Raw genomic sequence first — 17,666 nt, 5'->3', positions numbered from 1 at the left:
TTCTTTACTAGTGAATGAGTAGGAATTTTCATTTGCAATTATCATAAATTAGTTAATCGTAACACTTTTAGGGGCACATTCGTTGAATTTTCAAACAAATAAAAATTATCATGTTGTTTCATTAACATTTTTTTATTTGTTTTAATCAGGCTCTTCAACTGAAGCCTATCAGTGTGAAATTAATAAAGCCGAAGATCATTTTTCAACTGTAAGTGGTCGACATTTTTTCTTCAATGTCAAAAATAAAGAGAAAGCATTAGAATTTTTCAATATTGCCTTTGAATAAAACCCAGGAACTTTTCGACTATCACGCTTTAAAGAGTATAAAGTTGCCCAACGCCATGAGGATGTTTATTGCTATACTTATTACGAAACTGGTTTGACATTATTGCTGTTATCTGAAACTTAAAAAATTCATCAATACTATATAAATAATAAGATTGAGGCCTTGACTGCCAAGTTATTTAGGAGTCTAGGTCATTATGGAATAATGCGCATAGTAAATTTATATATATATAAGTTATTTTTACATTAACTTTTTTGCTGCGTACATTTTCAACATGGAATAATTGAACGTTCATGATTTGCAAACATTAAATGCAACATGTAACTTCAAAAAGGTAATTACTTTTATGCACGAGCAGACATTGATTAGATTAGTTCATAAGCATTAAGTATTGTTTGTTTTCTGTATGCATGCGATTATTCCAGCAATCTGAAATTCCAATTAGAAATTTCATTAATTAATAAACATCCTATTATGTTATTTGATAACAGTTAGATGAACTTAAGTACGCATTAATTTTACTATGAATTAATTTCAGGTGGAAAAGTTTTATGAAATAATAATTAATTCAGGGTTTTTTCGGTTAAAAAGCAGTGGCTGATTAACGCATAAAATGCATGCAGTATCGCTTTAATTAAATGCTATCCGAATATACGCAGAAATGTAAGGCATTTATTATATATTCGTTAATTTTTTTATTTACACGTACACAACCTTGATACTGTATCAGCAAATTAGTTCAGTACACAAAATCACATGAATGTACCCACATTTTTAGGTAGAAATAGCATCAATCTTACGTTATCAATCAAAGGCATCTCAAGGGTATAAAGATCCCTCACAATTAAATTATATCTATTTTAAATTTAAAAAGATGGTAGAAGTAGATAAGGGCGACAAAATAAAATGTCAAAGACAGAAACAAGTATAATTAAAGCGACGCCAATCTAAGAATTTTTTATACTTCATTAGAACAAAATATTGTTTTATTTGCTCAGCATGCATTAATTCGTGCTTCATTTAAACTGAAATAATAAACCGCAAACTGTTAATCCAAAGTCTTATCTTATTTCATAAACGTTCAACATGACTACAACAACATCAGACTTTTACGATTTAATTATTTCGATTATTTATTACATATAATGCGTCGTTAGGATTAACTTATTGGTACTTTAATGAATTAATTCCTAGTAACTTACATTTACAAACAATTAGAATGGATTATAACTAAGTTGACCAAATAGTATAAAATATGCGAATGAGAACTGCAATTACTCAAAAAAATATATTCTTACAATTATTTATGATGAACTTTTTGAGTTGTTGATATATTATTTTTGGCGATTTTAGGCCCTGACTTAAATGCTTTTCTGCATTTACTCTTCTGTTTAAACCCGGACACTCAGTTAAATCGACTCGCATTTATCTTTTAATTATTATATTCATTCCGTTGTTATTTAACCGGAATATTGCGATGATTCCGTACATATAAGATTCGAACGAAACAAGACAGAACATCTGAACTTTTGTTCAATATTATAAAATTAATACAAACGTAATAATAAAGTATATCAAAATCGTCGCTTAACACTAGCATTTCAATGAAGAATAAAATATGTACAGGGTGTTTCAAGAACAAATGTAAATATTTGCAGTATATGCGTTGGAAGTGAAATGTGTCAGTGCTACTTTGATTAATAGTAGGTAATTTAAAAACTAATAAAAATGTGTAACAAATAAAGTGTTGTAAATCGCTGATAACATGCAAAAATTAGAGCACTTATACTATAAGTGTAAAACAATTCGAAGAATGTATTAGACCGGAGAATCTACATAAAAAACATTAGTTTTTCGGCATTGTCTGGAAGCGATAATAAGAAGTCACATGTGACTACTTTTTATTTATTTTTGTGTCTTTTGGGTAAAGACTTAATCGAAAGCCAATGCCAAAATATAACAAACATATTTTTGGATTATATGATTACTAATACTAATGAAACAAACGCATGACTAGAAATGAGTAAAACGTGATAACATAAGTACTGATTAAAAAGCATTGTTCAGGTAAAAATGGAAAGATGACAAAGCACAATGTTTTTTTTATGAATCAAAAAATCTTTTATATTTTTAAATATAATTTTTTTGCGGCTTAAGCAGACAAATAATTGTTTGAAATAATAATATTTGTCTGCTTAAGCCGCGCAAAAATCCCTTTCGGTTTAGAATTTTCGGACACGAAAAAACTCTTCTTTTGAATATAAATGATAAATTAATATAAATTGTTGAAACTTGAAAACCCACTAAATATTGAATTGAATCAGATATGTTCAAGTGTTTTATCGCAGACGAAACCACTTTATTAGTAAATATTATCGTTTATGCATTATTTCGAGATGACTGAACAATTAGCAAATAAGTAGCTGAATGAAGGGCAAAACTAGCAACATGATACATGTCTGGCTCCTACTAACATGTTTACTATATTGGAAAAACACGTATACTTATTTACAAAACATATAACCGGATCAATTTTATATGGGTAAGAAGCGGTATTGTTCCAAACTCATGTAATCCATTAAGCTACTGGAATGAATTGTCTCAGTTATAGTCTGCGTATAAAATCAATAAAACCGCGTTCCATTTTATCTGAAATTTGGAATTGATTAATGAATTAATTAATTAATAGAAATACAGTATTTAGATCGGAATGGGTTATTATTGCAGGAAATTATATAGTATTAATATTCATTTATTGGTGCTACTTTCATCAGTAGAAGATTAAAACATATATAAAAATGAAATATTATCAAAACGTTGAACAATTTCGAGTCGAAAATAATCCGAAACGTTTATTGGTTATTATTCCTAAATAGACAGTTTAATTCGAGAGAGAAGAGATTAAGAAAATTCACTATTTTTCAACAAGCTGTATAGTTAATAGAATTTGCCAATATACATAACAAACATATTTTTGGCTTATATGATTATATATAGTCTGCGCATAGAATCAATTAAACCGCATTCCATTTTATCTCAAATTTGGAATTGATTAATTATGTAATTTATAGAAACACATTAATCAAGTCGAAATGGGTTTATCAATCTTATTATTGCAGCAAATTATATAGGTTGAATATTCATTTATTGGTGCTATTTTCATCAGTAGAGGATTAAAAAATATATAAAAATGAAATATTATTAAAACGTTGAACAATTTCGAGTCGAAAATAATCCGAAACTTTTATTGGTTATTATTCCTAAATAGACATTTTGATTCGAGAGAGAAGAAAACGAAAATTTACTATTTTTTAACAAGCTGTATAGTTAATAGAATTTGCCAATATTCATTTTCTTTGCTAATATTTTCCAGAACACACCTGTGTAATATCTGCAAGCAGAACTGATTCCATATGCTTCCAAGTGTTAGACACAGAGTTTAAAATCTACCGTATTTTTCCTACTATAACAACCGAGCGGCAAGATGATTTTTAGAAAAGTATATTTTAATGTGTCTTTCGGATCATAATTTTTATTTATTATTAACATAACTTATACTAGCAATATTCAGTTCATGTCGTTAGTCGTTCCATAAGAATTGACTTTGCTATCAATTTCTTCCACTCTTCAAGGATATAATTTTTAAATTGGTTATTGATAGAGAGAATGAACGGTTGTAGTTGGCTTGTGAAACCTCCAGAAGTGACTGCTATTTCTCTATTCACTCCCTTTAGAAGTTTCTTTTTTTAGAAGCCTCTGAATTGACCCTACACTACCTTCCTCTTAAGCAATGCACATGGACTTTTTGTTCATATCTTTTCTATTTTCTTTCATATCTTTCCTATTGAGTTCACTCACAAGATCATTCCTTTTTCTTTTACTTGAACGCAAATTTTAATGCTCACTAGCAATTTCACTTTTTGACAATGTTTTTCTCTCTCTGTTAGAAGTGTATGTAAAGTGCCCTTTAAAAGACGTCAAACTTATATAACTAATAAAATGGGCAAGTGCAGATTTCGAAATGCACCAACCTCAGGCCTGGACCCTGGACCGGTTTCGAGCCTATTCGCGCTCATCAGCTGAATTCAGCCTGAAATTATGTGATTTTAGATGTGATGTTATGATGAGATATGTGATATTAGAATGATCTGCGTGTGATCTGAGCGAAACCAGTCCTGGGGGTGCCTGAGATTGGTGCATTTCAAAATCTGCACTTCCCCATTTCAAAAGCTCACGACGGATCTGCTGGTACCGAAAGATTTCCATTGTTTATATAACGTTTATTTAAATTTCTGTAACTTTAAGAAGTAATGCAAGTCCGTTATCTCGTGTCTTTACCACATTTTGCCCAAGTGAATTGGCAATCGTATTTTCTTTTTGCCAAAATATTTTAGSCTGTGTCACTTGTTTTCGGAAATACTACAAAAACTTTCAATTTAAATGGTTAGATAATATTTATTTGGTATAAATAATTTAGAGAATTGTAGATGTCAAGCACCGCAAGGAAACTTGTAAGTTTGCCAACAGTTTTCCAAAGTGCACATGCTATTTGGCAAAGATATTATAATCGTATGCTTATACCGAATTTAATTCGGTACCCTGTTGCAAAGGACGATACATTAAAAAATCCACCAAAGAAAACATTGCGTAAACAAAATAAGTCCGACTTTACAGATGATATTTCACTGCTAAAAGTTAATTTGTTATAGTGTGCAGATATAAATATATTAAATTAAATTAACGAGCAGCTGCGTATGACAAAAGTTACTTTTTTTCGGAATCCATATAAACGCAGAAACGTTTTTGTTCTGAACTAAGGTTTAAAATTGTTTGATTCACATTTAAATGTGAACTTAAGATATTTTCGATTGTTCTACATAAATGTCGCATTAAATGACTACTTAAATATGTATGTAAGATCTTGCGACGTCTGTAATAATTCCTATTTTAAGGACATATCCCAATTTAGATTAAATAATGTTTTGCTAGTGTGTTCCAGGTTTGTAACTTTAATGCCACGCCTGTAACGTTTTTGGAACGTTTCTTGGAATACGTTGCATCAACACGTGCAAATTTACTATTAAGTACTACAAATGATTATTCAAAAGCATTCGTCAAAATAAATCGTCTATTCGAATTTTATTACATTTTCGAATACTCAATATGAGATTCGGTAATTCTGTTGATAATCATACATGCAGGATACTTTTAAACATCATCTTGTGAATACATATAGGGGAACTCAAAAGAATATGTAACAATGGAGAAAAAATTACATTCTGAGACTTCGAAACATTGTTATTCAAAATTGGATTTAAAAGCTATAAAGATTTAGATTAAAAAAGGTTGTAAAAATTATTGGAACCTTTTCGACATAACGTAGGGAAAATTTTTTCAGAGTCCAAACTTTTAGACAGTTGGAGGGCAAAATAAACCGGAATTTGTGGAATTTTTTAGTTGTATGATACTGACTTTTTTCTGCTTCCCTTACCGTAGGTTTAATTGTAAGTAGTTCAGAGAGCACTTTTTATAGGAGGTATTGTTGAAATTGGTTGAATTTTCCGGTTACCCTAACCTATTTCATTTTCACTTGAGCTTTTTATATTTAAAAAACATAACAGGTATTTACGTAATGTTAATGAGGCAAATTACCTTGAAAACATTGTTGCCGACCTTCTGATCGAGTTTTTTGCAATTATTTCAGTTTTTGATACGAATTAACATTTTTTACTATTTTTTCTGTACTCTCTAAACACCCCCAGAAGAATGACGCCGATTTTGAATCACGGTGTTTAACCTATAAAGCGATAGAAGCAAACATAAAAAAGTAAAAGTTTAAAACAGTCTTATGTATTGGTCGAAGCACATGTCGTTGAGTCCTGAAAGTCTTTTCAAAATGAAGTTGACTCTTTTTCTCATCAAGCCCTATTTTTGAAATACATTTTGCTGAAGTACTGAATATTTTCGCATTTCATATCCTTTGAAGGACCATCCAGGACCTTTTCAACTCCTTATCGTTTCAAAGTTATAATCAAAAATGTAAATTGTGTGGGTGTGTCGATGTTTAGGTTATATCTGGAAAATGAAGCAAAATATCTGATTGTTTCTTTTTTTCGGTAGAAGACTCCGATAACAGTTTGCTTCGTTAGGTTTTATCCAGTCAAGCTTAAAACCCCAATTTCTCATGAATGGTTGCAAATACGCCATCAGTCGCTAGGAGCTTTTTGATAGTCGAAATCGTCATAAACTTGGAACACCTTTTAGAGGTAGATGCAAACGTTAATAAATACTTAAATATTGTTATTCATATGGGTATCAGCAATCGTTGCAAGCATAGGTATCAACTGGTAATTTTTCGATGTTGAACAATGTCTTTCCATAGTTTATTGCTTATTCGCTGATTGCAATAAAATTAGTTTTAGTTCACAAAGTTGCAACACCATTTCGACCAATTTTGGTCGGTCGACATTATTTGTTATTTCATTAATCATGCATTATTTCACTTCATTTTTGGTTTCTGGTTCGGGTATAAAAAACCATGGCTGCTAAAAGGTGCATTTAATCACATAAGTGGAAGATTTGGGAATTGGATTTATGTTCAGCCATTTCCTATAATTATCGCCCATAAAACATTGATAAGATAGTGTGAATGTAAACGTTTCTTGTTCAAACAGCTAGGAATTCCTACAGTTGTTCTTTAATCGTTGTATTACTTCGGTCATTCATCCATCATTCATCAATGGAAATGGAAACATCCCAAGTAAACGTAGCAAACAACATTTTCAAGTAGAGGAACTGTGTGAGAGGGGGCGAGATAGGCAGAATATCAATATTTCCCACCTCCCACATCGTTCTATACCCTGTTTTTCTGACCTATAATCCAGGGACGAATTTAAGAAAATAGGTAACCCGGCATCCTATTGATTTTCCAGATAAGAGTTGCGCAATCAAATTTACCATAAAACCGGTTTATTGCAATGAAACCCAACTCTAACCCACGTAGATTGTTAGTAAAAGCATAATAAAACTTTCGATCTTGCATGTAATTTGGGGCAAATATCCTATTTTTAGACAGGAATGGTCGTCTAGAATGCGTGTTTATGTGAAAAACACGATTGCCGGCTACGGTAACACATATTTCCATTTGCAATTACTCCTCACGAAATTGCAATTTATTTATTTAACTTACCCAAAAGTGATTTGTAAGTGCAGAACACCCTTATTTGGAAACAAGTTCCGAAAGTCCCTTAGACACAGGCGAACCACTAATAAAACAGTTCACAAAATCTCTAATCAAGGAAAATGTTTGTCAGAAATGCCGACAAATCGGCAAAACTTGTAAAACTTCGACCAAATGCAGGCAGATATTTGAGTTTATTTTACGATTTCTCGCTGAATGTCAATAGCAGGCAGAAGCATACGTACTCAACGAACCACACTTCCACAGTGAGAGAGCCGGATTTTTTTAAGACGTCGCCAAAAACTTTTGCCTCTTTACAACAGCCAACGGTATCTCTTTCAATGGGGCCAGACTCCTATTAGTGCAAGCGAGACGGAGGTAGGATACGTGCATGTGCAATTCGAGGCATTTAACTGTTCAGTGACTGCGTTTACTACGCAGTGTCATTAATATCAAAGCATAAATAAGCTGTGATTCAGTGTTGGAGTGGCCCATCCGCATTTGGCCCTGCTGATTTTCGGGTATAATAAATAGTTTTTTCCATTTTACGGTAAAGAAAATCATTGGTAGTTATCTAGTTAGTGACTAAATCGCGTGCGATTTTAAAAATAAAAATACCTTGTTTAGCCTGTCCCAAACTTTTTGGCAGTGACGCAATAATTGTCGTTATTTTCTGTTGCTTGTCCATCCAGCGGGCGAAAATTTGAAGTTATTAACGTACGTCTTTCATAAAATTGTTGCAATTAGCGGATGTATCGAAGAATATTAAAATTGTTAATTTAATTAACTGTCAAGATCGATTGATCTTGCATACATAGTCTTGATCTTGCATGTTAAGTCTTGGTCTTGGTCTTAAGAGGCCTTGGTTTTACAGCAAGACTCTTGCAAGTCTTGCTTTTATATAAGCAGAAAAATTACAATTAGCAGGCGGAATTAATTTAATAATAACAATAATAGTAATTAAATTAGAAAATAATAATAAACATCATGAAACAATACAAATAATCTTAGACTATTTGCTACTTTTTCATTGTCACTTGTTGTACTTTTGTAAGTAAGCTTTAAATATTTTGATTTGTTTTTGCCCGAAAACCATTAAGGTTTTCTCCAAAACCGAAAACGACTAGAGCAAAAGTTTTTTAACAAATTATTTTGAAAATTTGCTTTTCATCGCTCATGGCTCTGCAGATTTTTAAAGTTCCTTTACATTTTCAGGTCATTCCAGTTTTAACAAAGTTTCTATTCTTTCTTTCTTCTTTCCAATTCTTTCTACGCACAAAACTCATTATTTTTTAGTTTTACTTAAAATATTGACAATCTTCAGGTATTTCCTGTGAAAAATTATAAGGTACATTTTATTGGAACACTCGCCTCCTTAACCGCTTTGCAAAAATTTTTGCAGCTTCGAATTATTGACAAAACCCTAATAAATATTTCTGGGTCTTTTTCCAAAAATATTTCCCCGAACTGAAAAAGCGAAGTTTATAATCATTTATTTGGAAAACTCTTAGAAGCTGGAGTTTCTTCACTTTTAGAACAATATTTCAACTAATAAGAATAACCGCGTTTTTTCTAACGTTTTATTGTAAAATACTGGCAAACTGAATCTTTTATGCAAAATAATGAAGAGATCGATTTTACAAGAGAACTCGTCGACTTTCTTTGGACTCAGTTCTGTTGCTGGGAAAATCGAGATGACCTTTTTTTAGTTGTGTAAACAAAGTAGTAAAACGTTCCTCTAAAAAAATGTTAATAACTTTTTTTTACATGTGAAAATTCCAGTCTCAGGTCTCGTAAAGCTTTACAAATGACTTATGACCCGATGAGTTATAACTCGTTAACTCAGAGAGCGGCAACAACTCAATAGCGCAACTCAACACAGTGTTACCCAGGCCTAACACGGAAGTTACAAAAAAGCTTATATGACGATACAAGTAATATTTTGCAGACAATCTTAGAAAAAAACTTTTAAATGTCTATTGAAATAAAGGATTTCAAAAAATAAGTACAAGTTCTACAACGAATAATTAAATTATTAAAGGGTATATGATGTAATTTTACCCTTGAATATCAAATATCGGGGATGCAAATTTGTATTATAGATAGTCGATAGTGTGCGATCATACAAACTATAATACAAGTTTGCATCTCCTTTGATTGGATTTTCTTCAGTGTGTACACCCCCGCTTCCTTCTTTACTTCTACATGCTCGATTTTCTAGTTTCACTTAAAAATGCTGCCAAACAAAGTATTTTTCGTGAAAAATTATGAAAAAAATTTCTAATCCTTGGTCGCTTTGTAAAAAGTTTTGAACGTCGAATTTGAAGCAAAAAATAAAATAATTTTCTATTGAAAAACGAACAGATTAAGCGCAAGTTTATAACAGATAATTTGGAAATCTCGTTGACTCAATTCCTCCGAAGACTGTAGTTTGTTAAAAAAACCTGTTTTTTTAGATTAGATAGAAAAACGCTCTATTTTGTAGTTTCACTTAAAAATATTGACGATCTGGAGGTCTTTTACGCGAAAAATTACAAGATAAATTTATAGTTTTGTAAACATTTTACAAAAACTTTGAAAAACACAAAACTAAAAGTTTTTAATCGAAAACGCAAAAAACCATTATTTTTTTATAATTTCCTTCTTTTCTGACAATAATGGGGTCTATTCAGCCAAAATGACAAAATTAATTTTGAAAATTCGCCTCATTTATCGGTTTTTAGAACTTTAGAAAATCCTTTTCAGCTTCGAATTTAAACACTTCGAACTCCAAATAATTTTATTCAGTTTTTTATCGAAATCAATTAGGATTATCTTGAAAAAACCGATCAGAGAGCAAAAGTTAACAAAAAAGTATTTGGAAAATTCGCCGGCCACATCGCTCTGAAAATATGTAGTTTCTTTCTAGTTTTAACAAAGTTTTTATTAAGCAATTTTTTCTACGCAAAAATTGCATTATTATGTAGTTAAAATACTAACAATTTTCAGATATTTTCTGTGAAAAATTATACGATATGTTTTATTTGAGCACTGGCCTCCTTAACCGATTTGCAAAAATTTTTGGGAAACCTTTTGCGGCTTCGAAGTATGGACAAAACCGTAATAATTATTTCTAGGTGTTTTTCCAAAAATATTTTCCCGATCTGAGAGGGCGAAAGTTTATAATCATTTATTTGGAAAACTCTTGGAAACTGGGGTTTCTTCAGTTTTAGGTCAATATTTCTAAACAACACTGTCTCTAAACAGAAAAACCACGTTTTTCCTACCGTTTTACTGTAAAATACTGGCAAACTGAATCTTTTATGCAAAAAAATTAAGAGATCGATTTTACACGCAAACTCGTCGACTTTCTTCGGATTCTGTTCTGTTCCTGGGAAAATCTAGATGACTTTTTTGTAGTGTGAATAAAGTAGTAAAACGTTACTCAGAAAAGATGTTAACGACCTTTTTCTTAGATATGAAAATTTCAGTCTCGGGTCTCGTAAAGCTTTAATAAATGACTTATGAACCGATGAGTTACAACTCGTTAACTCATAGAGCGGCAACAACTCAATAGCGCAACTCAACACAGTGTTACCCAGGCCTAGAACACCACCATTGACTTATCTAATAAGAATGTTGTGGTGTTGCGTCCTTGCCGGTCGTTGGGAGTAAATCTTCCTCTATTTTGCGCAAGATAGTTGAAACATTTTTGAACTAGTGAGACAATTGCGCCACGCATCAAACATTGCCATACATTGGAAAAATATACAATGTTTTTACAATGTATGGGCTCCTTTATTAGATATCATATCTAATAAGTGCTTATGGTATGATTGATAAAAATAGTGCCGCATAAGTTCTGTTTCTGTCTAACTTGTAACGCAATGATGCTGTTGCTTGGGAAGTAGGTCGGTAAATGCATTCAACAAGTGGTGGGCAATTTTAGTAACAAAACACAACTTGTCTTGAAATTTAAATGCAAATATCGAGGCCAGCTTTCACTTGCGCCATCGATAGCTTTCGTTTTCCGAATATTTGCACCTCTTCGGTACCGTTCCGTTTACATTTCCGTTTCGTGCAAGCTGGAAAATGTCTTTGTCGAAGATTTTTTGTCCAAAATTTCTGCCTAAACATCTACTTGCAAGTGCAAAAGTGGTAACAAATAGTGGTGATTGCATCTATAAACCCAGACGACACTTATCTTCTTCGGACGTTCAGTTTGCAAAGTTAGCTCAAGAAAAGAAACCTGATTGGAATCGAGCTGTAAGTGAAGCTGAAAAAATTGTTGGATATCCAACATCGTTTCTGAGCCTACGCTGGCTACTGAGTGATGAAATTGCCAATGTAGCGTTGCATCTTAGGAAATTGGTTGGATCCAATCATCCCCTTTTAAAAACAGCGAAGTGAGTATTTTATCTGCAGTTACACGAACATTTTTGTGTTCGAAAAATCTTCTACAACGGAAACATTTCAACGACTCATAATCTTGTTATTCTATTTGGATTACCCGTGTAATTTAATTACATTTTATTGGTATTTCGCAGGTCTAATGGTTACGAATAAACCGTTAATATGAATATTAATAAGTAACTTACTCAAAAGAGCGCTTTTTGAAAAATCGCAAACATTGTTTGAAACAAGTGAGTTTGTCGGTCTTTCAGGCTTTCTTTTCATGGGGGTTTTTCAGTTCTTTGATATTTTTTCTTGTTTTACTTTAATCACAAAAAATAAGGAAATTCGTCACAGAAAAATAAAAATTTAAATATTACATTTATACAATTTTATGAAAATCCGAAAATATATATTTTCGCAGGTGTTTTACCGCTTTAAAACCTCTTAATCCATACGCTTTTTATTTCCCATATTTAGCGTAGTTTCTAAGCAGATAATTAAAATCACAAATTGGAAGGCTGCCGTTGCCATCGAGTGTTTTCTGTAATAAATTAACACCCTGTATCCCCCCTAGTTTTCATATTTGGATAAATTGGTAATTAAAAATTACATTTTATCTTTTTGCGCTCTGATCTTAAGAGGACAAAATTAACTGAATCATCACTTGAATAACTTTCAGATGAAAATGACAGTATTTTTCCAAGAGCTGATTATTGGAAAGTTGTTTTGATCAGTTTTTTGCAATTGAATATTTATTTATTATTACTCACATTTAATTAAAAAATATATGTATTTTCTTCTAATAAAAACGAATTTTCAACAGGTGTGACTGACAAACAAATTTTCCATATTTAATGCAGAAGTTTGCAATGAAGCAACTAAAACTAGAAGTATTAGATAAAAGATAAATTTGAAGATCAAAGCTCTCACAAGATTGTTTACGAAAAACATTACTTTTGAACTTCTATTTGCAACCATTTGCAGAAATATACATACATTTTTACCTTTGGTCGCATTTTGATTGATTCATTTTATCATTTGCAAAGGATGTTATAGCTTATGAGTTACAAATCTAATTATTATTCTTTGGAAATTAGGTAAGATATTTACGGACTCAAAGGTTAACACGCAATATGCATTTTTGTGCAAAAAACATTTTTTTACACATATTTCTAATCTCTTAAGTTTAGACCGACTGTCATTACGCAGTATTATTTTAGTGGCGCTTTTTCTGTTTTATTCATTTATACAGTCGCAAAAGCAAGACAATTTGTAAAACAAAGAAAACTAACAATTTGCATGTGCCTATTTAAAAAACAACAATTTTATTTGACCAGCTATTGATGAGAAAGTGCTGCATAAGAATACACAAGATTTTCTTCACAGCAATCTTCAATTTATTTTTACTATTTCAAAAAAAAAATTTTTTAAATTCTGCACTTGCTATTGAACCTTTCTTTTCTAATATATGTACTTGGGGCAAGAATGCAAATTGTACATAAAATATGTGATTTATTTTTTATCTCGCGTATTGAATGACAAGCTTTTTAAGTCTGTTTATCACTAATTTTGATGACTTACAAGTAGCCCAAGAATAACTCATTGAAATAAAAAGCCATTAAATAACACCCCCTATACATTGCCCAAAATACTACCTATTTCTAGATCAGAAGAATCATTTCTAGATCATCAATTAAAGATTTATAAATATCCCGATTTGCTTCTCAATTTTGTTGGAAAATAAGTAGCAAAGGTAATAATTTGTTTAGAGAATACAGAAAAGTTATGATTTCAAACATTTTTAACGCATGAAACTTTATTTCTTAAAGTTTTCTACCCAGTCGTTTTTCATATAAACTTACAACTTGCGGAATTGGACAAGTTTTATTGGCATTGGTCCCAAATGCGAACACGAGTCTAATCGTCTCTAAACGTCTCTAATCTTGGTGTTTATATTTGATTTGCACTTAGAATGTTTTTGGTAAATAATGAGTGCGTCTACTTATTTTCAAGTCTGTCGCCGGCTTGAAAAATATCATTGGACCCACTTAACATTGTTTTGATTAGTCATGACGCGATTTGTACATTTTAAGTCCCACATTTGCTATTATTATTAGTGATAATGGCATCAATCCTAAATTTTAGCGTTTCGTTAGTACCTGCTCCTGTATCTGTTGATGAACCTGTCAGTTTTCAATTTGGGGACTACAAGCCCATTATTATTCTAATTTATTATATTATATTATTCTAATTTATTTGCATCGATATGTCTTCGGAGGTAATTCTAAATCGTCTAAGCGCACCTAATACTTCGAATAAAAGCTTTCTGGCAAGCGAAACCTTTTTTATCCGATAGACTTTTAGTCAAATGAATAATATATAGGGTGTCCCGGAATAAGTTGACAATCTAAAAAATCTGAACCCGAGGGATTTCTCATTTGTTCTGGGACACTCCATATATCTACAAATATAAAATATGAACTCGACATTAATCAATCGCGTATCACGACGTTCATAGATCTTTTTAAACAGGTTTTTGTATGTTTTTCTTATACAGTTATTAAACAAAGCCAAATTAATGCCAAGTACACACTACGATAAAAAAAATCATAAATTATTGTTTTTTTGTGTCTGTTGGTATGTATTTTCCAGACTTTTTAAGTGCCGTCGATTCGATCTATCAACAGAAATGTACTGCAATATACATACATAATCGCTAATGCATTGGTTCAATTTTATAAAGCTACACATTTTCCTAAATGTGATTATAGTTTTGGTTTGTTTCAGAGGATTACTCTACAATGGCAAGAACAATATGCAAGCTTGGGGCCTCATTGTGCTGCTGATTTCCAAAGCTGCCGGACATTCTGCAGATATTCCTGACATGGAACAAGACAAGGCAGCAGGTACTTAATTTATCTTTTAAATATTCCGTGTGCATATTAGGATTTATTCCAGAATTTCAATAGTGGGTGTTTTTTTTTGTCGTGTTTAACTGAATGTTGAGTTGTTTATTGTCACTTAACTTGCTCCCTGGAAGCGTTTACTTAGATCTATTGATAGATTGCTTTAAATTGCAATTTACCACTCGGAAATTCCTAGTTAATTGTTTGACAAAAATTGTTTTCAGAAGCTTAGCATTTAGTTTTATAAAACAATTCTTGCGACCGCTAGACGGTAAAACTAAGCTCCATTCCACTTTCTTTGACTTCAGGTGTTCTACATAGCCAGAGGGCACTAGCTGAAGTAACAGAAATGATCAGAACAAGTCACTTGGTGCATAAAGGCTTGGTTAATTTGCAGCCACCAAATAATGTAGACGCAAGCGGCGATATGATGTTTGGAAATAAAATCGCTCTACTAAGTGGCGACTATTTACTAAGTAATAGGTATCTATCGCATTAAACCATTTAATGCATTTTAACCGAGCCTCCTTTATTGCACATTACAGCAGTATAGAATTGGCCAACCTCAGAAACCAGGAGTTAGTAGAACTGATGAGTTCGGCAGTGAGAGATCTAACGGAGGCCGAGTTTGTTGGGCCCCGAGACCGACAGAATAATCCGTTGCCGGCCAAACCAAAAGCGAAACAAGTGGAGTACAAACAGTTTATAGAAAATAATTTGGAGCCACTAATTGTGAGTGAGGCGTTAGGAAATGCGCAGGCTGAGTGGACGTTGAGGAACGTTTTAAATGCTGGTAAGTTGTTTTAAGTACCAACTGCCAAGATTACTACTGGAAACGTTACTTCTTTAGGTTCGCTCCTTGGAAAATCTTGTCAAGGTACATTGAAACTAGCGGGTCATTCGGAGGACCTACAAGAAAAGGGTTATCTATTCGGAAAACATTTAGCCTTAGCCTGGCAGGCATGTCTAGATAGGGAACCCTTTCAACCTGGTAAGAGATTAGTTTTTTGTCTGATCAGTTTTTATATCCAAGATCAAGTTATTCAACACAAATGTTGTAGCTTTAATTTGCTTCTTATTACAGGCTCCAGTGGGTCTTTCAGTCTGGTTTGCGCTCCTCTGATGTTCACTCTACAAAATAAACCGGAACTTTACGAACATATTGAGAAAGGACTCGAAAACGTCGACGAGGTCGACTATGATCTGCTTAGGGCGGAGGTAAGTATCTACTTTTTTGATCAATTTTACTCCGATACCAATAAAATGTTATTTTTTCGAATAAAATCGGTTAATGCTCAAGTACTATTACGCGCCTATTGACAAACAAATTGCAAACATTTTTCATAAAAGTATTTTTAAACAAACTAACAAAACAGTTAAATATCAGTGCATTTGTTTTTCGATTCTTTGCAATATTTTGTCATTCACTGAGTTTCTATGAACTGTTGAACTATCATTCTCTTCGCTGCGATTTGATGTTGCTACACTCCAAGAATATGATTTGTAGGTTTTGGAAGGGCCAGGGTTAGAACTAACAAAAAAACTTCAAAAGGAACATTCGCAGGCAGCACTCAAAGTACTGAACGAACTTCCAGCTTCAGATGCAAGGACAGCCTTGGCTAATATTATTGCTGCCGTGCAAGAATCGTAGACCTCCGGTAAGTTTTACCGCATTTATCTCAAACCAAGTAAATGATTGCGATATTTCGTTTTTTTTTTTAGTTTTGCACTGCATCTTTTTTTAGTTTTGTTTGCGGGAATGTTGGGATTTGAGCGTTTATTTGAAAAGTTTTATCCGGCGTAACTTCGTCACCAAACTATTTACTGTGATAAGTGCTTTTACCATATTTTATAGCAATGTTCCTAGCTTTTTTGGCATTGCATTGTAAATTTTTAATTATTTAAGTGATACCAGAATAAATGCATACATTTTTTATTCGTGGGAATGGGAGAAATAAATATATTTTTGTACATTTTACATATGCATATACAATAAAAATTAATTGTGTCTTGGGTGGATTTTAGATAATACTTTAGGATAGGAACAATTCAGAAGCAACCTGTTATGGCCAAATCAAAAACTTATTAATTTCTGATAAAACATTTGAAATTTATACTTAAAATGGCTTTGTCCAATATTTATTGCACATATCACAGTGTAAAGATTGGAAAATAACAAACTCGTATTGTACACATTTCAGATTATCAGTACTCAAAATTTACAGTTACAATGAACATTATAAAACCTTTAATATATTTACTAAAGCTCGTTTTGCGTCCGTTGCTCGGAATTCGTCTAATATATCAAAACAGTTCTTTACAAAATTTTGCTTTAATTGGCGAGTCATTTCAAGCCCAGGTCCCGATTGCACCAATTCCCTTATCCTATCATAGTCACAGTTCCGTACGTCTTCAGAGCCTTTTAGAATTTCTGCGTAGAAATCAGGATCATGTTGTAAATGGAACAAGATCGGAGCTAAAATTATGGATCTGTAAAGATTTTCGATTTCGATTCACTCGGCTGAGTTTTTATTAATTACCCGATATCAGATCAAATGGTTTTTTGCACCCTTCCTCGAAACATTCCAAGTCGAAATACGCTTGCCATCCTAGAGCCATGTTTCTTCCAAATAGGTATCCCAGTTTTTGAAATTCCTCAGGATGATTAGCTAATTTTAAAGCAGCTTGGCAACTTTTTGCTAACAAGCTACCACTTCCTGAAATTTGAATTACGATTTTTCTAGAATTGCAGTGAGTCTGTACTTCGTGTAATTATTGTACCTAAAAAGTGTCTAAGAGTCCATTCGGCTTTGGCATTTCCAAGAACTTCCTTCACTTTTAACGGAGCAGTTCCAAATTCATTAGGAATTATTATTTCGGATGACTCCTCGAGCGGTTTAGCCGGTAAAGGTCTGTTTTG

At 32.4% G+C, this 17,666-nt stretch overlaps 3 protein-coding genes across 6 annotated transcripts in view; 1 reads left to right on the top strand and 2 right to left on the bottom strand.

Moving 5' to 3' along the window:
- LOC109543624 (glutamate synthase [NADH]) overlaps positions 1–7,754 on the bottom strand; it is a 32,179-nt gene extending 24,425 nt beyond the window's left edge. For both annotated transcript variants that reach the window (XM_019913435.2, XM_019913436.2), the window contains exon 1: positions 7,476–7,754. The gene's annotated coding sequence lies outside the window, so the exon portion shown is untranslated. The remainder of the gene's footprint in view (positions 1–7,475) is intronic.
- A 3,630-nt stretch (positions 7,755–11,384) lies between these two features.
- On the top strand, positions 11,385–17,071 carry LOC109543659 (all trans-polyprenyl-diphosphate synthase PDSS2). Of its 3 annotated transcripts, none has more exons than XM_048664835.1 (8): positions 11,385–11,851; positions 14,628–14,746; positions 15,055–15,229; positions 15,292–15,539; positions 15,597–15,737; positions 15,831–15,964; positions 16,254–16,404; positions 16,492–16,831. In XM_048664835.1, the coding sequence occupies exons 1-7, from the start codon at positions 11,538–11,540 to the stop codon at positions 16,395–16,397; spliced, it is 1,275 nt and encodes a 424-aa protein (XP_048520792.1). In that variant the 5' UTR covers positions 11,385–11,537; the 3' UTR covers positions 16,398–16,404; positions 16,492–16,831. The 3 variants fall into 3 exon arrangements, with proteins under 3 accessions (XP_048520792.1, XP_048520791.1, XP_019769038.1); XM_019913479.2 differs by having other exon boundaries at positions 11,386–11,851; positions 16,469–17,071; XM_048664834.1 differs by having other exon boundaries at positions 16,254–16,831.
- Positions 16,832–17,666, bottom strand: part of LOC125503800 (all trans-polyprenyl-diphosphate synthase PDSS2-like) — a 1,360-nt gene continuing 525 nt past the window's right edge. Inside the window, exons 2-4 of the mRNA XM_048664707.1 lie at positions 17,528–17,665; positions 17,287–17,463; positions 16,832–17,222 (exon numbers count right to left, since the gene is read on the bottom strand). Of these exons, the coding sequence (XP_048520664.1) occupies positions 16,984–17,222; positions 17,287–17,463; positions 17,528–17,665 (554 nt within the window). The 3' untranslated portion in view covers positions 16,832–16,983. The remainder of the gene's footprint in view (positions 17,223–17,286; positions 17,464–17,527; position 17,666) is intronic.

Source organism: Dendroctonus ponderosae, unplaced genomic scaffold (assembly GCF_020466585.1).
Source record: "Dendroctonus ponderosae isolate FM_Combo_2020 unplaced genomic scaffold, Dpon_F_20191213v2 Dpon_F_20191213_3, whole genome shotgun sequence".
Lineage (NCBI taxonomy): Eukaryota > Metazoa > Arthropoda > Insecta > Coleoptera > Curculionidae > Dendroctonus > Dendroctonus ponderosae.
The sequence above is the reverse complement of the archived record's forward strand: the minus strand, read 5'-3'. Positions and strand labels throughout refer to the sequence as shown.